General features: G+C 42.8%; 2 protein-coding genes across 4 annotated transcripts in view; both read right to left on the bottom strand.

Annotated features, from left to right (window-relative positions):
- PDHX (pyruvate dehydrogenase complex component X) overlaps positions 1-21,027 on the bottom strand; it is a 127,212-nt gene that overhangs the window by 15,383 nt on the left and 90,802 nt on the right. For all 3 annotated transcript variants that reach the window (XM_065592689.1, XM_065592688.1, XM_065592690.1), the window contains 2 exons: positions 18,734-18,792; positions 9,572-9,730 (listed from right to left, as the gene is read on the bottom strand). In XM_065592689.1, the coding sequence (XP_065448761.1) occupies positions 9,572-9,730; positions 18,734-18,792 (218 nt within the window). The remainder of the gene's footprint in view (positions 1-9,571; positions 9,731-18,733; positions 18,793-21,027) is intronic.
- On the bottom strand, positions 12,758-15,777 carry LOC135983099 (uncharacterized). The gene is made up of 2 exons (XM_065592691.1): positions 14,215-15,777; positions 12,758-13,389 (listed from the first exon to the last, which is right to left on the bottom strand). Exons 1-2 carry the CDS (start codon positions 14,750-14,752, stop codon positions 12,887-12,889), a joined length of 1,041 nt encoding a protein of 346 aa, XP_065448763.1. The 5' UTR covers positions 14,753-15,777; the 3' UTR covers positions 12,758-12,886.

Genomic DNA, 21,027 nt, shown 5'->3' with positions numbered 1-21,027 from the left:
GCGTCTTCAGGACGGCAGTCTCCTGCGCCTTACGGGATTTCTTATGTCCCGGTGATAACGATCGGCGCCGAGGCACTTGCGGCGGGTGCGGTGCCAAAGGGGTCCGGTGCCGCGGAGGCTTGTCCGACTCCACCCGCGGTGCCGGGGCAGTCGGTGCCGCAGGGGCACTGCGCACCGAGGCGCTTGGCGCTGGGGCTTGACGCGCCGATGGAGTGTCCGGGCTAAGTGCCGCCTCCATGAGGAGTTGCCGAAGCCGAAAGTCCCGTTCCTTTTTGGTTCTCGGTCTGAAGGCCTTACAGATCTTACACTTATCTGTTTGATGGGACTCTCCCAGGCACTTCAGACACGAGTCGTGCGGGTCACTTGTGGGCATAGGCTTAGCGCAGGACGCGCACTGCTTAAAGCCGGGAGCCTTGGGCATGAGCCCGGCTATGCGCCGGGGGGAAAAAGGGGGAAGAACAACCCCCTTAATCCCCTTTAACTATCCACAACTATTAATAGGGTAAACTGAACAACTATCTAACTATATAACAACTACAACTATAACTACAACTATCTACAAAACGGAATAAGCTAGGGAGAGTGGAGAACAGCTATGCCGCGCTCCACAGTTCCAATGACCGTCAGGGGCGGTAAGAAGGAACTGAGGGGGCGCCGGGTCGGCTGGGGTATATATCCAGCGCCATGAAGGCGCCACTCTAGGGGGCTCCACAGCCGACCCGCCGGGTGTTGCTAGGGTAGAAAATTCTCCGACGATCGTGCACGCGGCGCGCGCACACCTGATTGGAATCGATATGAGCAAGCACTCGAAGAAGAACTTGAAATATCAGAAATGTGAGTAGAAAACAACATGATATTTGATTTAGGATAAAGCAAACTAATACATGTGCAGAAAAACAATGTCAAATACAGTTGCTCAATGGGAGGAAGAAATCGTGGCAGCAGCACTACTGAAAGACTTCAGGGTAAGAGTGACCAACAGATCTAAAATGAGATTGCAATGAGAAACGGCTGCAAAAAGGCCAAATATAATTCCAAACTACATGGATGAAGGCATCAAATCATGGAGCTGGCAGATAATAGTCCTACTCCAGGAGAGGTTGGTGTGACCACTCCAGGAATACCAAGTTCAGTTCATCATAAAGACAAGACAAATTAGAGGGAAGTTTGAGGGAAAGTAACAAAATGCTGAGAGGGCTGGAAGGATTCATTTATGAGGGAAGATTAAAAGAGCTAAATATGTCTACAATTGGCTTGCGATAACTGGGGAGGATGAGGAATAGAAACTTAACAGTCTATAAAAATTTGGTATGTGTAAACACTAAAGATGGGGAAGAATTATTTATTGTAGTACACAGGGATATCAGAATAAGGGATAATGATATTAAATTTAGAAAAGGAAAATATAGCCTATATATCAGGAAAAACTTCCTGATAGCAAGATCTATTTGCCAGTGAAATAGTCTCTAAGGAAGTGGTGCAAGCCCCCCATGGCTTGGAATTTGGAATTATACTGGATAACGCACTAAGACAAACTGTAGGAAATAATATTACATTAGCCATATTGAGATGGACTGGTTGGTCTAACATGTTTAATTGGTCAATCAGTCTCTAAATTCTAAAAATTCTTATAAATCTGGCCAATTAGGGCCAGATATGGTGATTTCTTTTTGGTGATGGAGTCACCTACCCACTAGAAAATGAATCCAACTCATTAATTTGCAGTGTTGTAGCCAGGTTGGTCCCAGGATATTAGACAGACAAAGTGGGTGAGGTAAGCTTTTATTGGTCCAACCTCTGTGACTAAAAGAGAGAAGCTTTCAAGCGACACAGAACTCTTCTTCTCTTCCTAGACCTGAAAAAGAGCTCTGAGTAGCTCAAAAGTTTGTCTCTTTCACCAACAGAAGTTGGACCAATAAAAGATGTTACTTCACTCACCATGTCTCTCTGCGAATCATCAACTCATTTCACACATGCTACCAAACTGTCTTGTTTAGCCACGAGTGACCAGCTAGATTTCAACCAGTGACCTAAAGGATAAACACATATTTTGTCATTAGTTCTTTTCACCAGCCAGTCCTCCTGGATTATTAAGTATTTTTGTTTTTTTGGAAAGTACTTCTGAGACAGAATTTCTCTCTGAGAAGTGATAACAGTTAAACCATTAAATTGCTCACAAAATGAAATTTAGAAATAAACTACCATAACAATACCAAATAGGAAAACACTATTTATAAAACAAGTTTACAAGAACTCTCAGTAAGGGATTGCATGTTGCACTACACATGAACGAGGGGCAGGAAAGTCTTTTGTGAATGTTACCCAAAATCCATAAACCTGGGAATCCTGGACGCCCCATCATCTCAGGCACTGGCACCCTGATAGCAGGATTATCTGGCTATGTAGACTCTCTCCTCAGGCCCTACGCTACCAGTACTCCCAGCTATCTTTAAGACACCACTGACTTCCTAAGGAAACTACAGTCCTTTGGTGATCTTCCAGAAAACACCATCCTAGCCACTATGGATGTAGAAGCTCTCTACACGAACATTCCACACAAAGATGGACTACAAGCCATCAGGAATAGCATCCCCGAAACCATCACGGCAAACCTGGTAGCTGAACTTTGTGACTTTGTCCTAGCCCACAACTATTTCAGATTTGGAGACAATTTATGCCTTCAAGTCAGCGGGACTGCTATGGGTACCCACATGGACCCACAATATGCCAACATTTTTATGGCTGACTTAGAACATCGCTTCCTCAGCTCTCATCCCCTTATGCTCCTACTCTACTTGTGCTACACTGATGACATCTTCATAATCTGGGCCCATGGGAAAGAGGCCCTTGAGGAATTCCACCAGGATTTCAACAATTTCCACCCCACCATCAACCTCAGCCTGGACTAGTCCACACAAGAGGTCCACTTCCTGGACACTACAGTGCTAATAAGCGATGGTTACATAAACACCACCCTATACCAAAAACCTACTGACCGCTATTCTTACCTACATGCCTCCAGCTTTCATCCAGACCACATCACACGATCCATTGTCTACAGCCAAGCTCTAAGATACAACCGCATTTGCTCCAATCCCTCAGACAGAGACAAACACCTACAGGATCTCTATCAAGCATTCTTAAAACGACAATACCCACCTGGTGAAGTGAAGAAACAAATTGACAGAGCCAGAAGGATACCCAGAAGTCACCTACTATAAGACAGGCCAAACAAAGAAAATAACAGACCACCACTAGCTGTCACCTACAGCCCCCAACTAAAACCTCTCCAGCACATCATCAAGGATCTACAACCTATCCTGAAGGATGATCCCTCACTCTCACAGACCCTGGGGGACAGGCCAGTCCTCACTTATAGACAGCCCCCCAACCTGAAGCAAATACTCACCAGCAACTACACACCACAACAAAAACACCAACTCAGGAACCAAACCCTGCAACAAACCCCAATACCAACTCTGTCCACATATCTATTCCAGGGACACCATCATAGGACCTAACCACATCAGCCACACCATCAGGGACTCGTTCACCTGCACATCTACCAATGTGATATATGCCATCATGTGCCAGCAATGCCCCTCTGCCATGTACATTGGCCAAACCAGACAGTCTCTACGCAAAAGAATAAATGGACACAAATCTGACATCAGGAATCATAACATTCAAAAACTATTAGGAAAACACTTCAATCTCCCTGGTCATTCAATAACAGACCTAAAAGTGGCAATTCTTCAATAAAAATACTTCAAAACCAGACTCCAACGTGAAACTGCAGAACTGGAATTAATTTGCAAACTGGACACCATCAGATTAGGCCTGAATAAAGACTGGGAGTGGTTGGGTCATTACATAACCTAAACCTAATTTCCCTAATACTAATTTCCCCCTACTGTTACTCACACCTTGTCAACTGTCTGAAATGGGCCACTCTCATAACCACTTCAAAAGTTATTTTTCCTCCCTTGGTATCCTGCTGTCAATTGAATTGTCACACTTGGTAAGGCAATTCACATCTTTTCATGTATTTATACCTGCTCCTGTATTTTCCACTCCATGCATCTGATGAAGTGGGTTCTAGCCCACGAAAGCTTATGCCAAAATACATTTGTTAGTCTCTAAGGTGCCACAAGGACTCCTCGTTGTTTTTGCTGATACAGACTAACACGGCTACCTCTCTGAAATTTGTGAATGGTTGTGATTAACATGCAGTGTGTTATATTAACAAATGCTAACTACAAAACATCTTTTAATGGGTTACACCCATCTTTAAGGGACTTCACAGATATGAGGGAAAGGATTCAAAAGCTAAACAGCTCTATAAATGTTTTTACTTATTATAATAGTTTGGCATTTTAATGAGTTCATAAACGATGAGTTTACAGGTAGCTACAGTTCAAAATGCAACATTAAACATCTGAATAAATAACCTTTGTTATAAATCCATTTTCTTTTCCTTTTTCAGGCTCTTATTTTTTCCCATGGAGTGTGAACCAAAAAATGTCTTACAATAGGCTAGAAATGTTTCAATACCAACTTGGAGAAAGAGAGAAAAGGACCAGACTAATATTCTTACTGACACTGAAGGGACTGCTCAAGGAGTGAGGTACAATTCAGTGTCAAGGCATCAGAATGTGCCCCAAAGAATTTCCACTCATTAGTTTTTTGGAGGTTTGCTTTGAAAAACTCAAAGGATGAAAAGGAAAAGCTGTGTGTAATTTGTTCAGAAACAAAACAAAATTTCAGTAAATTCAATTAAAATGTTCTGGTACTTGTACTGTAAGAAGGTAGATTTTAGGTTTGCTTCAAGGTAGAAATGGAGAGTTGGATCATCCAAAGCAAAGAGCAGCATATTAGCAGATGTAAATGATTTTATTAAATTACAAAAGGGTACTTCCTATGTAGCACTGTTTTTCTGCCAAACTCCTCTTTCAGAGTCACCTGTTTGCCTACAGAAAATCTGCAGTAATATCAAGCTCTCCCTATCCTTCTCCATAAGTGGTGATGCTTCTAGATGTTTCTTCTTATATGAACTGGAACTTTGCATGCAGTGCAAAACATCAGAGAGAGTCTGCTTTTCTACTAAGAAATCAAAAATGTGCAGACATATTTCCTACTTTCTTATCTGCTTTTGTCTGCCTTGATGTTGCTTCTGCTGTCAGTCTTCTCTAAAGCAGTGACTCCTGTAGGACAGTCATGGTAGTCAGAGCCTGGTCCACAAGCTCAGATAGAGAGAGATAGCACGAGCAGGCCAGCTGCCTTAGGCCCTTCTCCACGTACATGTCAATTTGGGGAATTCACTTACATTTGTGCTTCAGCTTCTCCATATTACAGTGTGCGTAATACTTATTCTGCTTACGTGCTTTACTACTTTTTACTTTTACAGCACCTTCTAGCAGAGAATCATGTGCACTTCATAAATATCAATGAACTAATCCTCAACTCCCTTGTGATATAGCTGTTTTTATCAATTTACAGATTAATGTTTGTACAATATTCTGAAACTGTAAAACACTATATAAGCATAAAGTATTTTTATGATCACAAGTGCCACTGAATCTGATGCCAGGGCCTCTGATATAAGGCGTTACTTCCATTGATAATAATGGGATCTGCCCAAGGTAATTTATGATAAAGTCATAATTACAATTTGAGACAGGATTTAAATTAACTTGTCACAACTATGAGGTATATCTGCAGTGTTGCTGTAGCTGCGCTAGTTCCAGGATCTCAGAGATACACCCAGCTGTGGAAAAGAGAGACAAAGTGGGTAAAGTGATATTGTTTATTGGACCAACTTCTGTTGATGAGAAAGAGAAGCTTTCAAGCCACATGGAGTTCTTCTTCAGGTCTGAGAAAGGTGATAATTCCTTATCTGTTCCACCTTGTATTTAGCTGTGATACTCTGAGTACTTTTCTCAGACCTGAAGAAGAGTTCTGTGTAAGCTTGAAGGCTCGTCCTTTTAGCCAAGAGAAGTTGGTCCAATAAAAAGATATCACTTTACCCATGTTGTCTCTCTAGCTATAAAGCATCTTATTTTCATAATTTAAGGTGAAGGTTTATCACGCAACAACTCTACCTTTACCCACAAGCGAAGAATGACAAATGCAGACCGACACTCATTTCAACATGGTTTCCTCATATAGAAGTTGACCTAATGTGTTACTGTCAAGTGGAACAAATAGTTTTATGAACTTTTCTAATGGGTTTTGTCCACTAAAAGTAAAAGCTAAGGTCCCCTAGGAACAAAACAGGAGCAGCAGCAACCACCGGAATACCACCTCCAACCCCGAGCAGCAGCGACCGCTGGAGCGCACGCACACACACACACACCCGCTGAGCACCAGCATCTTGGAGCACCCTTTCTTCCCCAGCACCTACGATTTAGTTAGGGGTATTTTTAGTAAAAGTCATGGACAGGTCACTGGCTGTGACTTTTTGTTTACTGCCCATGACTTTTACTAAAAATATTTGTGAATAAATCGTAGCTTTAGCAATTATTATATTTTTGGGGGGGGGGGGGTCTTGACAAATCAAAAACATAAATCTGGGAGAAGGGTCGGAATCTGGGGGGAGCATGGGCTGTTATAGCAGAAATAAGGAAGAGAAGACAGAATTGGGGGTGGAAATCAAATCAGTATCTTAAATGTCTGTATACTAATCCGAGAAGTATGGGGAATAAGCAGGAAGAACTCAAAATACTAGTAAATAAACACAACTATGACATAGTTGGCATCACGGATTCTTGGTGGGATAATATGCATGACTGGAATATTGGTATAGAAGGATACAATTTGCTCAGGAAGGACAGGCGGGAAAAAAAGGGAGGAGGTGTTGCCTTATATATTAAAAACGTATTTCCTTGGACTGAGATAGAAATAGGAGACAGACTTGTTGAAAGTCTCTGGGTAAGGATAAAAGGGGTAAAAAAACAAGGGTGATGTCACGGTAGGAGTCTACTACAGACCACCAAACCAGGAAGAAGAGGTGGATGAAGCTTTTTTTAAACAACTAACAAAATCATCCAAACACGGGACTTGGTGGTGATGGGGGAACTTCAACTACCCAGACATCTGTTGGGAAAATAACATAGCAACAATGTATTGGAGACAATTTTTTATTTCAGAAAATGGAGAAAGCTACTAAGGGAGGAGGCTGTTCTAGATTTGATTTTGACAAATAGGAGGAACTGGTTGAGAATTTGAAAGTGGAAGGCAACTTGGGTGACAGTGATCATGAAATGATAGATTTCATGATTCTAAGGAATGGTAGGAGGGAGAACAGCACAATAAAGACAATGGATTTCAAGAAGACAGACTTTAGCAAGCTCAGGGAGCTGGTAGGTAAAATCCCATGGGAAGCAAGTCTAAGGGGAAAAACAACTGAAGACAGTTTTTCAAAGAGACATTAAGGGCACAAGAGCAAACTAGGAAAGATAGGAAGTATTGCAAGAGACCACCCTAGCTTAACCAGGAGATCTTCAATGATCTAAAACTCAAAAAAGAGTCCTACAAAAAGTGGAAACTCGGTCAAATTACAAAGAATGAATATAAACAAACACCACAAGTATGTAGGAACAAAATTTAGAAAAATCAAGACACAAAACGAGCTCAAACTAGCTAGGGACATAAAAAGGAAAAAGAAGACATTCTACAAATACATTAGAAGCAAGAGGAAGACCAAAGACAGAGTAGGCCCGTTACTCAATGAGGGGGGAAGACAATAACAGAAAATGTGAAAATGGCAAAGGTGCTTAATGACTTCTTTGTTTCCGTTTTCATCAAGAAAGTTGGTGATGACTGGACGTCTAACATAGTGAATGCCAGTGAAAATGAGGAAGGATCAGAGTCTAAAATAGGGAACAAGTCAAAAATTACTTAGACAAGTTAGATGTCTTCAAATCACCGGGGCCTGATGAAATGCATCCTAGAATACTCAAGGAGCTGACTGAGGAGGTATCTGAGCCATTAGCAATCGTCTTTGAAAAGTCATGGAAGACGGGAGACATTCCATAAGACTGGAAAAGGGCAAATATAGTGCCCATCTATAAAAAAGGAAAATAAGGACAACCTAGGGAATTACAGACCAATCAGGTTAACTTCTATACCAAGCAAGATAATGGAGCAAATAATTAAGCAATCAGTTTGCAAACACCTAGAAGATAATAAGGTGATAAAGAACAGTCAGCATGGATTTGTCAAGAACAAATGGTGTCAAAGCAACCTGATAGCCTTCTTTGACAAGGTAACATGCCTTCTGGATTGGGGGGAAGCAGTAGATGTGGTATATCTTGACTTTAGTAAGGCTTTTGATACTGTCTCGCATGATCTTCTCATAAACAAACTAGGGAAATACAACCTAGATGGAGCTACTATAAGGTGGGTTTATAACTGGTTGGAAAATCATTCCCAGAGAGTAGTTATCAGTGGTTCACATTCATGCTGGAAGGGCATAATGAGTGGGGTCCCACAGGGATTGGTTCTGGGTCCGGTTCTGTTCAATTTCTTCATCAATGATTTAGATAATGGCATAGAGAGTACACTTAGGATAGGTCTACACTTACTTCCTGGTTCGGCGGCAGGCAATCGATCTTCTGGGATCGATTTATCGCATCTTGTCTAGACGCGATAAATCGATCCCGGATTGATCCCGGAAGTGCTCACCGTCGACGCCGGTACTCCAGCTCGGCGAGAGGAGTACGCGACATCGACGGGGGAGTCTGCCTGCCGCGTCTGGATCCGCGGTAAGTTCGGACTAAGGTACTTCGAATTCAGCTACATTATTAACGTAGCTGAATTTGCGTACCTTAGTCCGAAGTGGGGGGTTAGTGTGGACCAGGCCTTATAAAGTTTGCGGATGATACCAAACTGGGAGGGGTTGCAAGTGACTTGGAGAATAGGATTAAAATTCAAAATGTTCTGGACAAATTGGAGAAATGGTCTGAAGTAAATAGGATTAAATTAAATAAGGACAAATGCAAAGTACTCCACTTAGGAAGGAACAATCATTTGCATACATACAAAATGGGAAATGACTGTCTAGGAAGGAGTACTGCAGAAAGGGATCTGGGGATCATAGTGGATCACAAGCTAAATATGTGTCAACAGTGAATGCTCAAATGGTCACAGCCACGAACAAGGGATATAATAATTACAATAAAACAAACCACCCCCACCTAGCACCTGGAGAAAATACTGCAAATACTAAAAAATCTGAAATTACTTTGTTGTTGTTGTTTTTTAATCTATCGCTTCAATTAAGACACAATTTCACAGGCTGCAATGAGCCATGTTTAGCTGGGATTTCACTGCAGAATTTGATGGCTAAGTTATCTTTGCATTTAAAAAAGAGTGCTAAGAGAATGAATGGCACAGACTTACTACTTTAATAATTATTTTAAAATCCCAACACCACTAAAGCAGCCTTAAAGACTATTTTAAAACTGCTTTAAGATCATCATTCATGTTCATCTGGGTCACGCCATACACTTGGCTGCAAGAAGCTAAACAGCCATGATATTTCTAAGCCTACTGTACATCTGAGACATACCTTTGCAGAGGCAGAAATTTCCTGCACTCCCTTGGCAGCAGCATCTTTTATGATTGGTGTAATGAGACCTCGGTCTGTTGCCACAGCAATAGAGATGTCGATAGATTGCAGCTGCCTGGGGCCCTCTCCATCCCAGGTCACATTCACATCTGGCATTTGCTAGAAAAGAGAAACACAAAGAGAGCCAGCTGTTAAAGGAATAATGGTTCAACAATTATTAAAAGGAAACCCCTTTAAAATGCACAGTGATATACAGGCATTCACCAAAGTAATTAATGCGGCACAGAATGCTGTTTGAGAGAACAGGTCACATCTGTCATCAGGACTGCCACAAGCAAGAAAGGGATAATAAAAGACTTGCCATGTAACTCTAAGAATAGACCTACTTTATTAGCTAGCATCCATTTAAATCTACACTGTCAGCAAGTGTGAGTGTATGCCGCAGAGATGGAAATTGTGCAGCGGGGGGCAGCAAGAAATATTTATGAACACTCAGGGTCATTGGGAAACTAATGATATGCTAACAGCAGCCTCCAAATTCCGTTGTTGTTCACAAGTATCACTTTTGGATGCCTGAAATTCAAGAGATACAAAACAGAGGGGTTGTTTTTTTTTGCCAACCATGAAGTAGGGTGAGCCAACATACTGTATTTACATTTTATATGAGAGGGTAGTGAACAGATTAAAATGGAAAAGGGATGCAGAGATCCTACTAAACTTACACCAGGATAGTAATGTTAATTGCTTTTGCCCTGCTTGTTTTGGTATCACTATAATCAAAAAAGTTGGTTGAGTTTTAACTGAGTATATTGCAAAAGGCTGAAGTCTATTATCGGTGTTAGGTTCTCTTATCCAAAAAAGCCTCTCGCAGACTTCTAGGGACAGATCCAGATTGAAGTTAATTGATTAACGATAACCAATCACAAGTCCTCTTGAGTTTATCAAACACAGCAAGGTAGACACACACACACACACACACAAGGAGAGAGAGAGAGAGAGAGATGGATAACTAAGGCAATTGGTAACGGGGTATTTGGCCCTTCATATCTAAGGGTATGTCTACACTACGAAATTAGTTCGAATTTATAGAAGCCGGTTTTATAGAAATCGGTTGTATACAGCCGATTGTGTGTGTCCCCACATAAAATGCTCTAAGTGCTCTAGTCGGCGGACCGCGTCCACAGTACGAGGCTAGCGTCGACTTCCGTAGCATTGCACTATGGGTAGCTATCCCACAGCTATCCCACAGTTCCCGCAGTCTCCGCCGCCCCTTGGAATTCTGGGTTGAGATCCCAATGCCCAGATGATGCAAAACACTGTCGCAGGGGGTTCTGGGTACATGTCGTCAGGCCCCTCCCCCCCCGTCACAGCAACGGCAGACAATAGATTCGCGCCTTTTTACCTGGGTTACCTGTGCAGACAACATACCACGGCAAGCATGGAGCCCACTCAGCTCAGCTGAGCTCACCATCACCATATGTCCTCTGGGTGCCGGCAGACGTGGGACTGCATTGCTACACAGCAGCAGCTGCTAACTGCCTTTTGGCGGTAGACGGTGCAGTAGACTGGTAGCCTTCATCGGCGATCTGGGTGCTGGCAGCCGTGGGGCTGCATTGCACCAGCCCCTTGCCTTTTGGCAGTAGATGGTGTATTACGACTGTTAACCGTCCTGTTACAAGTTGGGTCATCGCACATTAGCAGAGTCTTCCCTGAGCAGCAGATCGTGCAATAGGCCTGAAGACCATCGTAATACACTAACTGCCAAGCGCCCAGTATTTGCTGCCAAGCACCCAGAAAGATGCCGAGGGCTATCAGTCACGCTGCACCGTCGTCTTAAGATGTAAAAAATAGATTTGCTCTGTATTCATTTGCTTCCCCCTCCCTCCGTCAAATCAACGGCCTGCTAAACCCAGGGTTTTCAGTTTAATCTTTGGGGGGACCATTCTGTGTGACAGTTGTTTGTGTTTCTCCCTGATGCACAGCCACCTTTCTTGATTTTAATTCCCTGTTCCTGTACCTGTACGCCATGTCGTCACTCGGCCCTCCCTCCTTCTCCTGGTCCATCAGATACTAGTTTCGCGCCTTTTTTCTGACCAGGCGCCATAGCTAGCACTGGGATCATGGAGCCCGCTCAGATCACCACGGCAATTATGAGCACTATGAATACCACGCGCATTGTCCTGGAGTATATGCAGACCCAGGACATGCCAAGGCGAAACCCGGACCACCCGAGGAGGCGATTGCAGCGCGGCGAAGAGAGTGATGAAGAAATTGACATGGACATAGACCTCTCACAAGGCATAGGCCCCAGCAATGTGGAAATCATGGTGTCACTGGGGCAGGTTCATGCCGTGGAACGCCGATTCTGGGCCCGGGAAACAAGCACAGACTGGTGGGACCGCATCGTGCTGCAGGTATGGGACGATTCCCAGTGGCTGCGAAACTTTCGCATGCGTAAGGGCACTTTCATGGAACTTTGTGACTTGCTTTCCCCTGCCCTGAAACGCCAGGATACCAAGATGAGAGCAGCCCTCACAGTTGAGAAGCGAGTGGCGATAGCCCTGTGGAAGCTTGCAACGCCAGACCAGCTACTGGTCAGTCGGGAATCAATTTGGAGTGGGCAAATCTACGGTGGGGGCTGCTGTGATCCAATTTGCCAGGGCAATGGCCTACCCCTTAATGCCATGGCTCATGAAGCCGTACACAGGCAGCCTGGACAGGAGTCAGGACCTGTTCAACTACAGGCTGAGCAAGTGCCGAATGGTGGTGGAATGTGCATTTGGACGTTTAAAAGCGCGCTGGCGCAGCTTACTGACTCGCTCAGACCTCAGCGAAAAGAATATCCCCATTGTTATTGCTGCTTGCTGTGCGCTCCACAATATCTGTGAGAGTAAGGGGGAAACCTTTATGGCGGGGTGGGAGGTTGAGGCAACTCGCCTGGCCGCTGATTACGCGCAGCCAGACACCAGGGCGGTTAGAGGAGCACAGCAGGGCGCGGTGCGCATCAGAGAAGCTTTGAAAACGAGTTTTGTGACTGGCCAGGCTACTGTGTGAAACTTCTGTTTGTTTCTCCTTGATGAACCCTCCAAACCCCCCCCCCCGACCCGGTTCACTCTACTTCCCTGTAAACCAACCACCCCACCCCACCCTCCCCTCCCCAATTCGAACACCGCTTACAGAGGCAATAAAGTCATTGTTTTTTCACATTCATGCATTCTTTATTAGTTCCTCACAGAAGTAGGGGGATAATTGCCAAGGTAGCCTGGGATGGGTGGGGGAGGAGGGATGGAAAAGGACACACTGCATTTTAAAACTTTAAGTCTTATTGAAGGCCAGCCTTCTGATGCTTGGGCGATCATCTGGGGTGGAGTGACTGGGTGGCCGGAGGCCCCCCCACCGTGTTCTTGGGCGTCTGGGTGAGGAGGCTATGGAACTTGGGGAGGAGGGCTGTTGGTTACACAGGAGCTGTAGTGGCGGTCTCTGCTCCTGCTGCCTTTCCTGCAGCTCAACCATACGCTCGAGCATATCAGTTTGATGCTCCAGCAGACGGAGCATTGACTCTTGCCGTCTGTCTGCAAGCTGACGCCACCTATCGTCTTCAGCCCGCCACTTGCTCTTTTCATCCCACCATTCAGCCCGCCACCTCTCCTCTCGTTCATATTGTGCTTTTCTCATGTCCGACATTGACTGCCTCCACGCATTCTGCTGTGCTCTATCAGCGTGGGAGGACATCTGCAGCTCCGTGAACATATCGTTCCTCGTCCTACGTTTTCTCTTTCTAATGTTCACTAGCCTCTGCGAAGGAGAAACATTTGCAGCTGGTGGAGGAGAAGGGAGAGGTGGTTAAAAAAGACACATTTTAGAGAACAATGGGTACACTCTTTCATTACAAGGTCGCATATTTCGGCTTGCAGGCAGCCATGGTAGGCCACAGTGTTTTGGCTTTTTTAACCTTCTTAACATGCGGGAAAGGTTGCAAACAGCAGCGCATTTCCCATATCAAGGATGAATTGGGTTGTCCATTTAAAATGGGTTTTCAATGTAAAAGGAGGGGCTGCGGTTTCCCGGTTAACATGCGGCACAAACCCAAGTAAACCACCCCCCCCCACACACACACACGATTCTCTGGGATGATCACTTCACCCCTCCCCTCCACCGCGTGGTTAACAGCGGGGAACATTTCTGTTCAGAAAAGCAGGAACGGGCGCCTCTGAATGTCCCCTTAATAAAATCACCCCATTTCAACCAGGTGACCGTGAATGATATCACTCTCCTGAGGATAACAAAGAGAGATAAGGAATGGATATTGTCTGCATGCCAGCAAACACCGGGACCATACGCTGCCATGCTTTGTTATGCAATGATTCCAGACTACGTGCTACTGGCCTGGCATGGTAAAGTGTCCTACCATGGCGGACGGGATAAGGCAGCCCTCCCCAGAAACCTTTTGCAAACACTTTGGGAGTACATAAAGGAGAGCTTTCTGGAGATGTCCCTGGAGGATTTCCGCTCCATCCCCATACACGTTAACAGACTTTTCCAGTAGATGTACTGGCCGCGATTGCCAGGGCAAATTAATCATTAAACACGCTTGCTTTTAAACCATGTGTAATGTTTACAAATATTTACAAAGGTACACTCACCAGAGGTCTCCTGTGTGCCCTGAGGGTCTTGGGTGAGTTCGGGGGTTACTGGTTCCAGGTCCAGGGTCACAAACATATCCTGGCTGTTGGGGAAACCAGTTTCTCCGCTTCCTTGCTGCTGTGAGCTACCTACAGTACCTCCATCCTCATCTTCCTCGTTCCCCGAACCGTCTTCCCTGTGTGTTTCTCCAGTGAGAGAGTCATAGCACACGGTTGGGGTACTGGTGGCTGCACCCCCTAGGATCGCATGCAGCTCCGCGTAGAAGCGGCAAGTTTGTGGCTCTGCCCCGGACCTTCCGTTTGCTTCTCTGGCTTTGTGGTAAGCTTGCCGTAGCTCCTTAATTTTCACGCGGCACTGCTGTGTGTCCCTGTTATGGCCTCGGTCCTTCATGGCCTTGGAGATCTTTTCTAATACTTTGCCATTTCTTTTACTGCTACGGAGTTCAGCTATCACTGCTTCATCTCCCCATATGGCGAGCAGATCCCGTACCTCCCGTTCGGTCCATGCTGGAGCTCTTTTGCGATCCTGGGACTCCATCACGGTTACCTGTGCTGATGAGTTCTGCGTGGTCACCTGTGCTCTCCACGCTGAGCAAACAGGAAATGAAATTCAAACATTCGCGGGTCTTTTCCTGTCTACCTGGTCAGTGCATCTGAGTTGAGAGTGCTGTCCAGAGCAGTCACAATGAAGCACTGTGGGATAGCTCCCGGAGGCCAATAACGTCGAATTCCGTCCACACTACCCCAATTCCGACCCGCAAAGGCCGGTTTTATCGCTAATCCCCTCGTCGGAGGTGGTGTAAAGAAACCGGTTTAAAGGACCCTTTAAGTCGAAAGAAAGGGCTTCGTCGTGTGGACGTGTCCAGGCTTAATTCGATTTAACACTGCTAAAGTCGACCTAAACCTGTAGTGTAGACCAGGCCTAAGTCACCAGTTTTAAGTAATCCTGAGGGAGGGATAGCTCAGTGGTTTGAGCATTGGCCTACTAAGCCTAGGGTTGTGAGTTCAATCCTTGAGGGGGCCATTTAGGGATCGGGGGGGGGGGGGGGGGGGACTGTCAGGGACAGTACTTGGTCCTGCTAGTGAAGGCAGGGGACTTGACTCGATGACCTTTCAAGGTCCCTTCCAGTTCTATGAGATAGGTATATCTCCATTTATTATTATAGTGACCATACATATATGAGCTGTAGGCTTGTTCTGTGTCCAGTGCGAAATGAGTTATTAGAAAGTCCAATTCCTAGTGGGGAATGTCTCAGTAAAAATGCTCATCCAATCACTGGCCTAAGAACTGAATTTTCCTCACTCCTTGGTATTCTAACATCATCATGGGATGAGATACACTGGCAAGTGGTAGCAAGAGGGACACCTGGGGGTTTATATGAAGCTTCAGATACTAGTGCTATCATTCTAGCAATTGTAAAACCCAAATAATAAAACAACCTGGAGTTGAAAAGCTGAAACTTTGTATCTTGCTGGCACTTTGATGCAAGATTTTTTTAAAACTGTTTTGAACATCCAACATTCAGATCTCTACCTTGTCATCCCACAGATGGTACTCCTGGGCTATTTGCATAAGAGGAGAATATGCAAGAAACATTTAAACATTCTCAGATCACCTTCTTATGTGTATGAAGAGAAGAAGAATTAAGATATTGTGATGTATTATTTTATATTCTTAAAGAGGAATACATTTATCAGTCAGGGAAATATAAAAATCTCCTATTAAACCAAGTACTAGTAGTCAAAGTTTTCTGAATTTCAAGTTTTTCATGCAATTTTGTCAAAAATTCTATTTTTGATTAACCATCTCCCATTTGAATAACCATTAGCTAGTTTTGACTAGTTAATAACTGAGCTTATTTCTGACATGCTATGTATATATTTTATTATTTCTGAACATTTTAAGTTACTAAAAATCAAATTTGAGTGTGGGTTGTTTTTATTAACATCACAATAGTATAATGGAGTGGGTGTAGTCTTATGATTACTAAATATCTTCCAAAACAATCAATAGCTTTTATGTAACGTACACATAAAATTAGCACATCATTAAAATACTCTATTCAATTTTCCCTCCCCAATTTACATATTTTAATTCACAAATGTCTTCTAGTTATCAACGGCATCAAAACTGGAATAGTAATAGCCTATGTGGCAACTCATTTATAACTGCTCACATACACAATGTACTAAACAAGCTGTTCATCATCATCATTCAGTTATTAGAGATCTTTGAATTTTCTTTAAGAGCCTGGAAGACGACATGTTAACTGCTGATTTTTTAATGCCCAGCAGCAATCTAATCCTTCAGTAGAAGAGCCAAATGCTGGATTAGCAATGACAGTCAACAAAAAACAAAAATGCAAAATCTAATCAACTAAATTTCAGATATTAAGAACAGAAAATGGTATTTCCTAAGTTGATTGGTGTAGATCATTCTGTAATAATAAATGCAGAAATCCCCTTTTAAATAACAAATGAACAACATGCATAATCCTTACACCATATGGTAAAACATACTGAAAAAAAATCAACTGTGAAAGGTACCAGTTATAGTTGCTTTCAGAGTATATCTATACTACAGAAGGGAGATGTGATTCCCAGCATGGGCAGACAGACTTGCACTAGTTCACCTTGAACTAGCACACTAAAAATAGCAGAATGGATGTTGTGGCACTGGCAGCAACTTGGGCTAGCCACCCAAGTCCAAGCCTGCCCAATCTCTTGCGTCTGGGAATGGATGCCTAGCCCGAGAGCCGCCACTGGCACAAGATGCAACATCCACAATGCTATTTTTAGCACACTTTCTTGTGTTGAGCTAAACATAAGTCTGTCTACCTGCCCTGAGAATCACACCTCCAAACTGCAGTGCAGACACACCACCAGGTAGCAGGCTGCACCTGCTAGAAGTATTAACTTGTTCTTAGAAGTTTTTGCGATACAGATCATATAAAAAGAGTTTTTAGAACATTAACACTATTATTTAACTTATTCTTTTATTGATAGAAGAAATGAACACATAGAAATTGAACACTCCATTTTAGTAAATTGCTGTAGGTAGAAACTGTGCTATGTGCTATTTAGCAAACAGACAGTATCCCGAATGTTGGGAACAAATCTGTGGCCCCCTAGAACTTCAAAATTATCATTGTACTATACATTATGGCCACTCAGAACTTCTTCCAATTCCAAAATCCTGGCCCCCACCATTTAAGCTAAAATAGTCTCTTGATTTCTATACAGTAGGAAAAGCAGTTGCTCATCTACTTTAGGTGTTCAACTTAAAATAAACAACAAAAATAAATAAATAAAAAATAGTATATATACACACACACACCTCCATTATGACTAAACTACAGCAAGTCCATCCTCTATTAGTTATTTGCAGCAACATGCAAATGAAGTACGGAAACCATCCACACATTACTCCCTCCCCCCCATTAAAAACACCCTCCCAATTCTCCTCTTTTCAAATGCTTAGGCAACAAGATGGGCTTTGCAATGTACCCTTAAAGTAATCAGATGTAGGCAATTTTGGACCAAAGAGGCGAGCAAGTTTCCAAGTCAAAGCATTCTCACAGATAATGCTCTACTACTCCTTTGAATTTCACAGAAGAGTCTCTGTACCTGCAGCAATATGGCATAAGGAGAGAGGCAATCTCTCAGGTATATAGATCATAGGTAAGGCTACAATTTTGTCACAGAGGTTGCAGAAGTCATGGAATTGGTGACTTCCAGAGAACTCTGTGACTTCAGCCAGTGGCAGCTGGAAGCTACAGGGTCCCACCACCGTTCCTGAGCCGCCGCAGGGGGACCCTGGAGCTCCCAAGCCGCAGTAGAACAGGAAACCCCGGAGCTCCAAGCCCCAACGGGCAGTAGGGACCCCCGGAAATCTGAGCCAGGGCCCTCACAGCTGCCCCCTTTGTCACAGATATTTTCAGTAAAAGTCACAGACAGGTCACAGGCTTCTGTGACTTTTTTCTTTATTGTCCGTGACCTATCCCTGAATTTTACTAAAAATATTGTTGAGTTACTGCTCTGATGACCGGGAGATCGCTGAGCGATGTTCGGTCGCCAAGTTGATGGCATTCCTTGTGAATTCTCATTTAGAGTGGGCCCTGTGAAGGCCACCATCTTCCACCACATCACTGCAATAAATTTTGCTACTGCTGATGTAGCCATTTGACTCAATCAACTTCAGGTGAAATTGTAGTTGCTGCTCTACACCAGCCATACAAAAGAAGACTAAAAACATGCATGACAAAATCTTAGCCTTAATCATAGGCCATTTAGGGCTTTATTAAGTCAATGCCAACACCTTAAATTCCATGTCAAAAACCAGTACACAGTGCAGATCATGGAGCAATATTACTATGCTCACAATACTTTCATCTAAAAAGAGGTAATGCATAGAAATACAGTTGTACTGTAGTACTAAACAAGCTTTGTCAATACTTTTGTCCCCCTCAAAAAAAGTTTATTCTACAATTATATTATTGAAGGTAAATTATTTACTTACTTTGAGGGTAACTGCTGTTGCTTTGATAATAAAGTCATTTACTGATACTTTAATATCATCTGTAAGAGGAAAAATAAATACAAATATTATGAGTAGTGGTTACCAGTGTAGCTCCAGAAATTACAAACTAGACAATTTCTTGACTGAATATTCCAGTGTTTCAGTCCATTAGTCTTTAGGACTCTTAGAAAGTCATACTGTCACAAATTATTAAATAATTGGGTTACACATAATCACAGCATGTAAGCTCTATATAAAATGAATAAATTCTAGATACAAAGCACAAGGCTTCTATTACCACAAGGAAAGAACCGTTCAGAAATAGTGTGCTATTAGTCCCACAATAGACAAAGGAGAAAACCTGTAGTCTCTTTATTCCAGTTTATTTGTTTGCATACTGAAGTGTCAGACAATGAGGGAGATGCTAATGGACAAAGCACTGCTTAATACCTACTGGGAGTACTCTCATATAGGAAAAGGAAAAAGGGAAGAGCAGTCAAGATGCCCTAATAAAAGTTAGAGATGGGGGGAAAAAAAAAAGATTGAATGCTTCACTAGTATTTAAAGCACAAAGGATAAAATTAAACCAGCAGATGTGGATGGAGAGGCAAGCAATTAGGAGAAATGTGATTCATGAACTTTAGAACAATTAGTTTCCATTAATTTAGTTGTATTAGTTGACAAGAAATGTCTATTCTGGGAATAACTTAACTGTTCTCCAAAATTCTTTTAATTGACAGGGAAAATATCACACCACAGAAATATCCAAATGCAAAGACTTATATTATTTTCAAAAAATGACCTACTATGTATTTTAGGATGGAAAAAAAGAAGTGTGTTAAGTTTTTAACCTATGCTGATGAGCAATCTGGTGGCTTAATTATCTTTTTTTTGTGGGGTAGGGCGGAAGAACATATTAATAGTTGATCTAGTGCCTTTACAAAAGTGCTGGACTGAGGAGTGGAGAAACCAAAATCCTCTGTCTTCTCCACACAACAGGAACCTCCTGGACATCAAGAAAAACTCTCCCCTCCCACCCGCCCTGCACTCACCTATGTGTCTCAATGGTGTTAACATTAATCTTAACCTGGTGTTAACAGCTGCTAGTGCCAAAAGGGAATTCAGTATTAATTGCTTCACAAACCCTGGCCTCCAGGCTAGGACTACCAACAAGATTAGCATAAGCGCTAGTGATGGTATTTGTGGTTTTGAACATCCACCCTCTATGAATTATACTGAAACCTCCAACTCATATCACAGCCATTACATATGTTAGTCCTGACATGGACGAGATTAATCATCACATGAGCAATCACTTTTTGTCAGATGAACATAACAGAGGTTGTTTTGTTTAAAATGCTTAGGTATGACATGAATAAGAGATGTACATGAATTAAGAAGCCATGCACTATTAGTTAACATGTGAGCTCATCTTTTAATTAGTACATTAAATACTGAAGTTCCGATGAAACCTTAGCAATTGCCTGTATTTTTCATTTTTTCAGGCTATTTCTAATTTTTAAAAAACCCTTTCAAGGCCAAAATTTCACAGGTTTAAACAAAAACACACAATCAGGATCCAATCCCGTAACCATTTATGTGCATATATTTACTCATTTGAGTAGTTCCAATGATTTTAAAACAAGCCTCGTTATGCAATTTAAGTAACTCATATGAGTTAGTGCTTGCTGAATCAGGTCCTGGGCTGAGGGACAGGAATGTATGTTAAAGTTCTAACCTGTCATTTACATCCACGTTTACCTTGCAAAATCCTGGGAATTGTGCATGTAGCTGAGTGAACTTTTTTTTTTGTTTGTTTTTGTTTTTTTGTTGTTGAAAATCTGGCGAAATGGATTCTCTTTTCAAATAGGTTCTAAATAAAGGTTCTTGTTTTGCCCCAAGGGTTTTGAACTGGTGACCACCATTGAAGGAACTTCTGATTTAATGCCCCAGATCCAATTCTGCCTCTACTGTGTTGATTGAGCCTGTGTTGTTTCCAGTCAGTGTGCTGCCAAAATATCATGAAAACAACCATTTCTTGCAAGATTTTGTCCCAAGATGGCAGAACTCTCATGGAAACAAACGATGCTGTTGGTTGGGGTTTTCCAAGTAATTTAAGGGATTCGGAAATTCAGTGGGATTAGATCTCTTTGGTTCCCAGCTGTAGGCTCTAAACCCAAACACCAGCTCTAATTTGACCTTATCTACCAACTAATACAACTCTGAAAACTGCCTTCGCAGCACATTTTGTAATTACTTATTATCAAGCTAGACTAACCCATTTGGATCCACCA

Source organism: Chrysemys picta, chromosome 4 (assembly GCF_011386835.1).
Source record: "Chrysemys picta bellii isolate R12L10 chromosome 4, ASM1138683v2, whole genome shotgun sequence".
Taxonomy (NCBI): Eukaryota; Metazoa; Chordata; order Testudines; family Emydidae; genus Chrysemys; species Chrysemys picta.
This window is presented reverse-complemented; position numbering and strand designations above follow the sequence as displayed.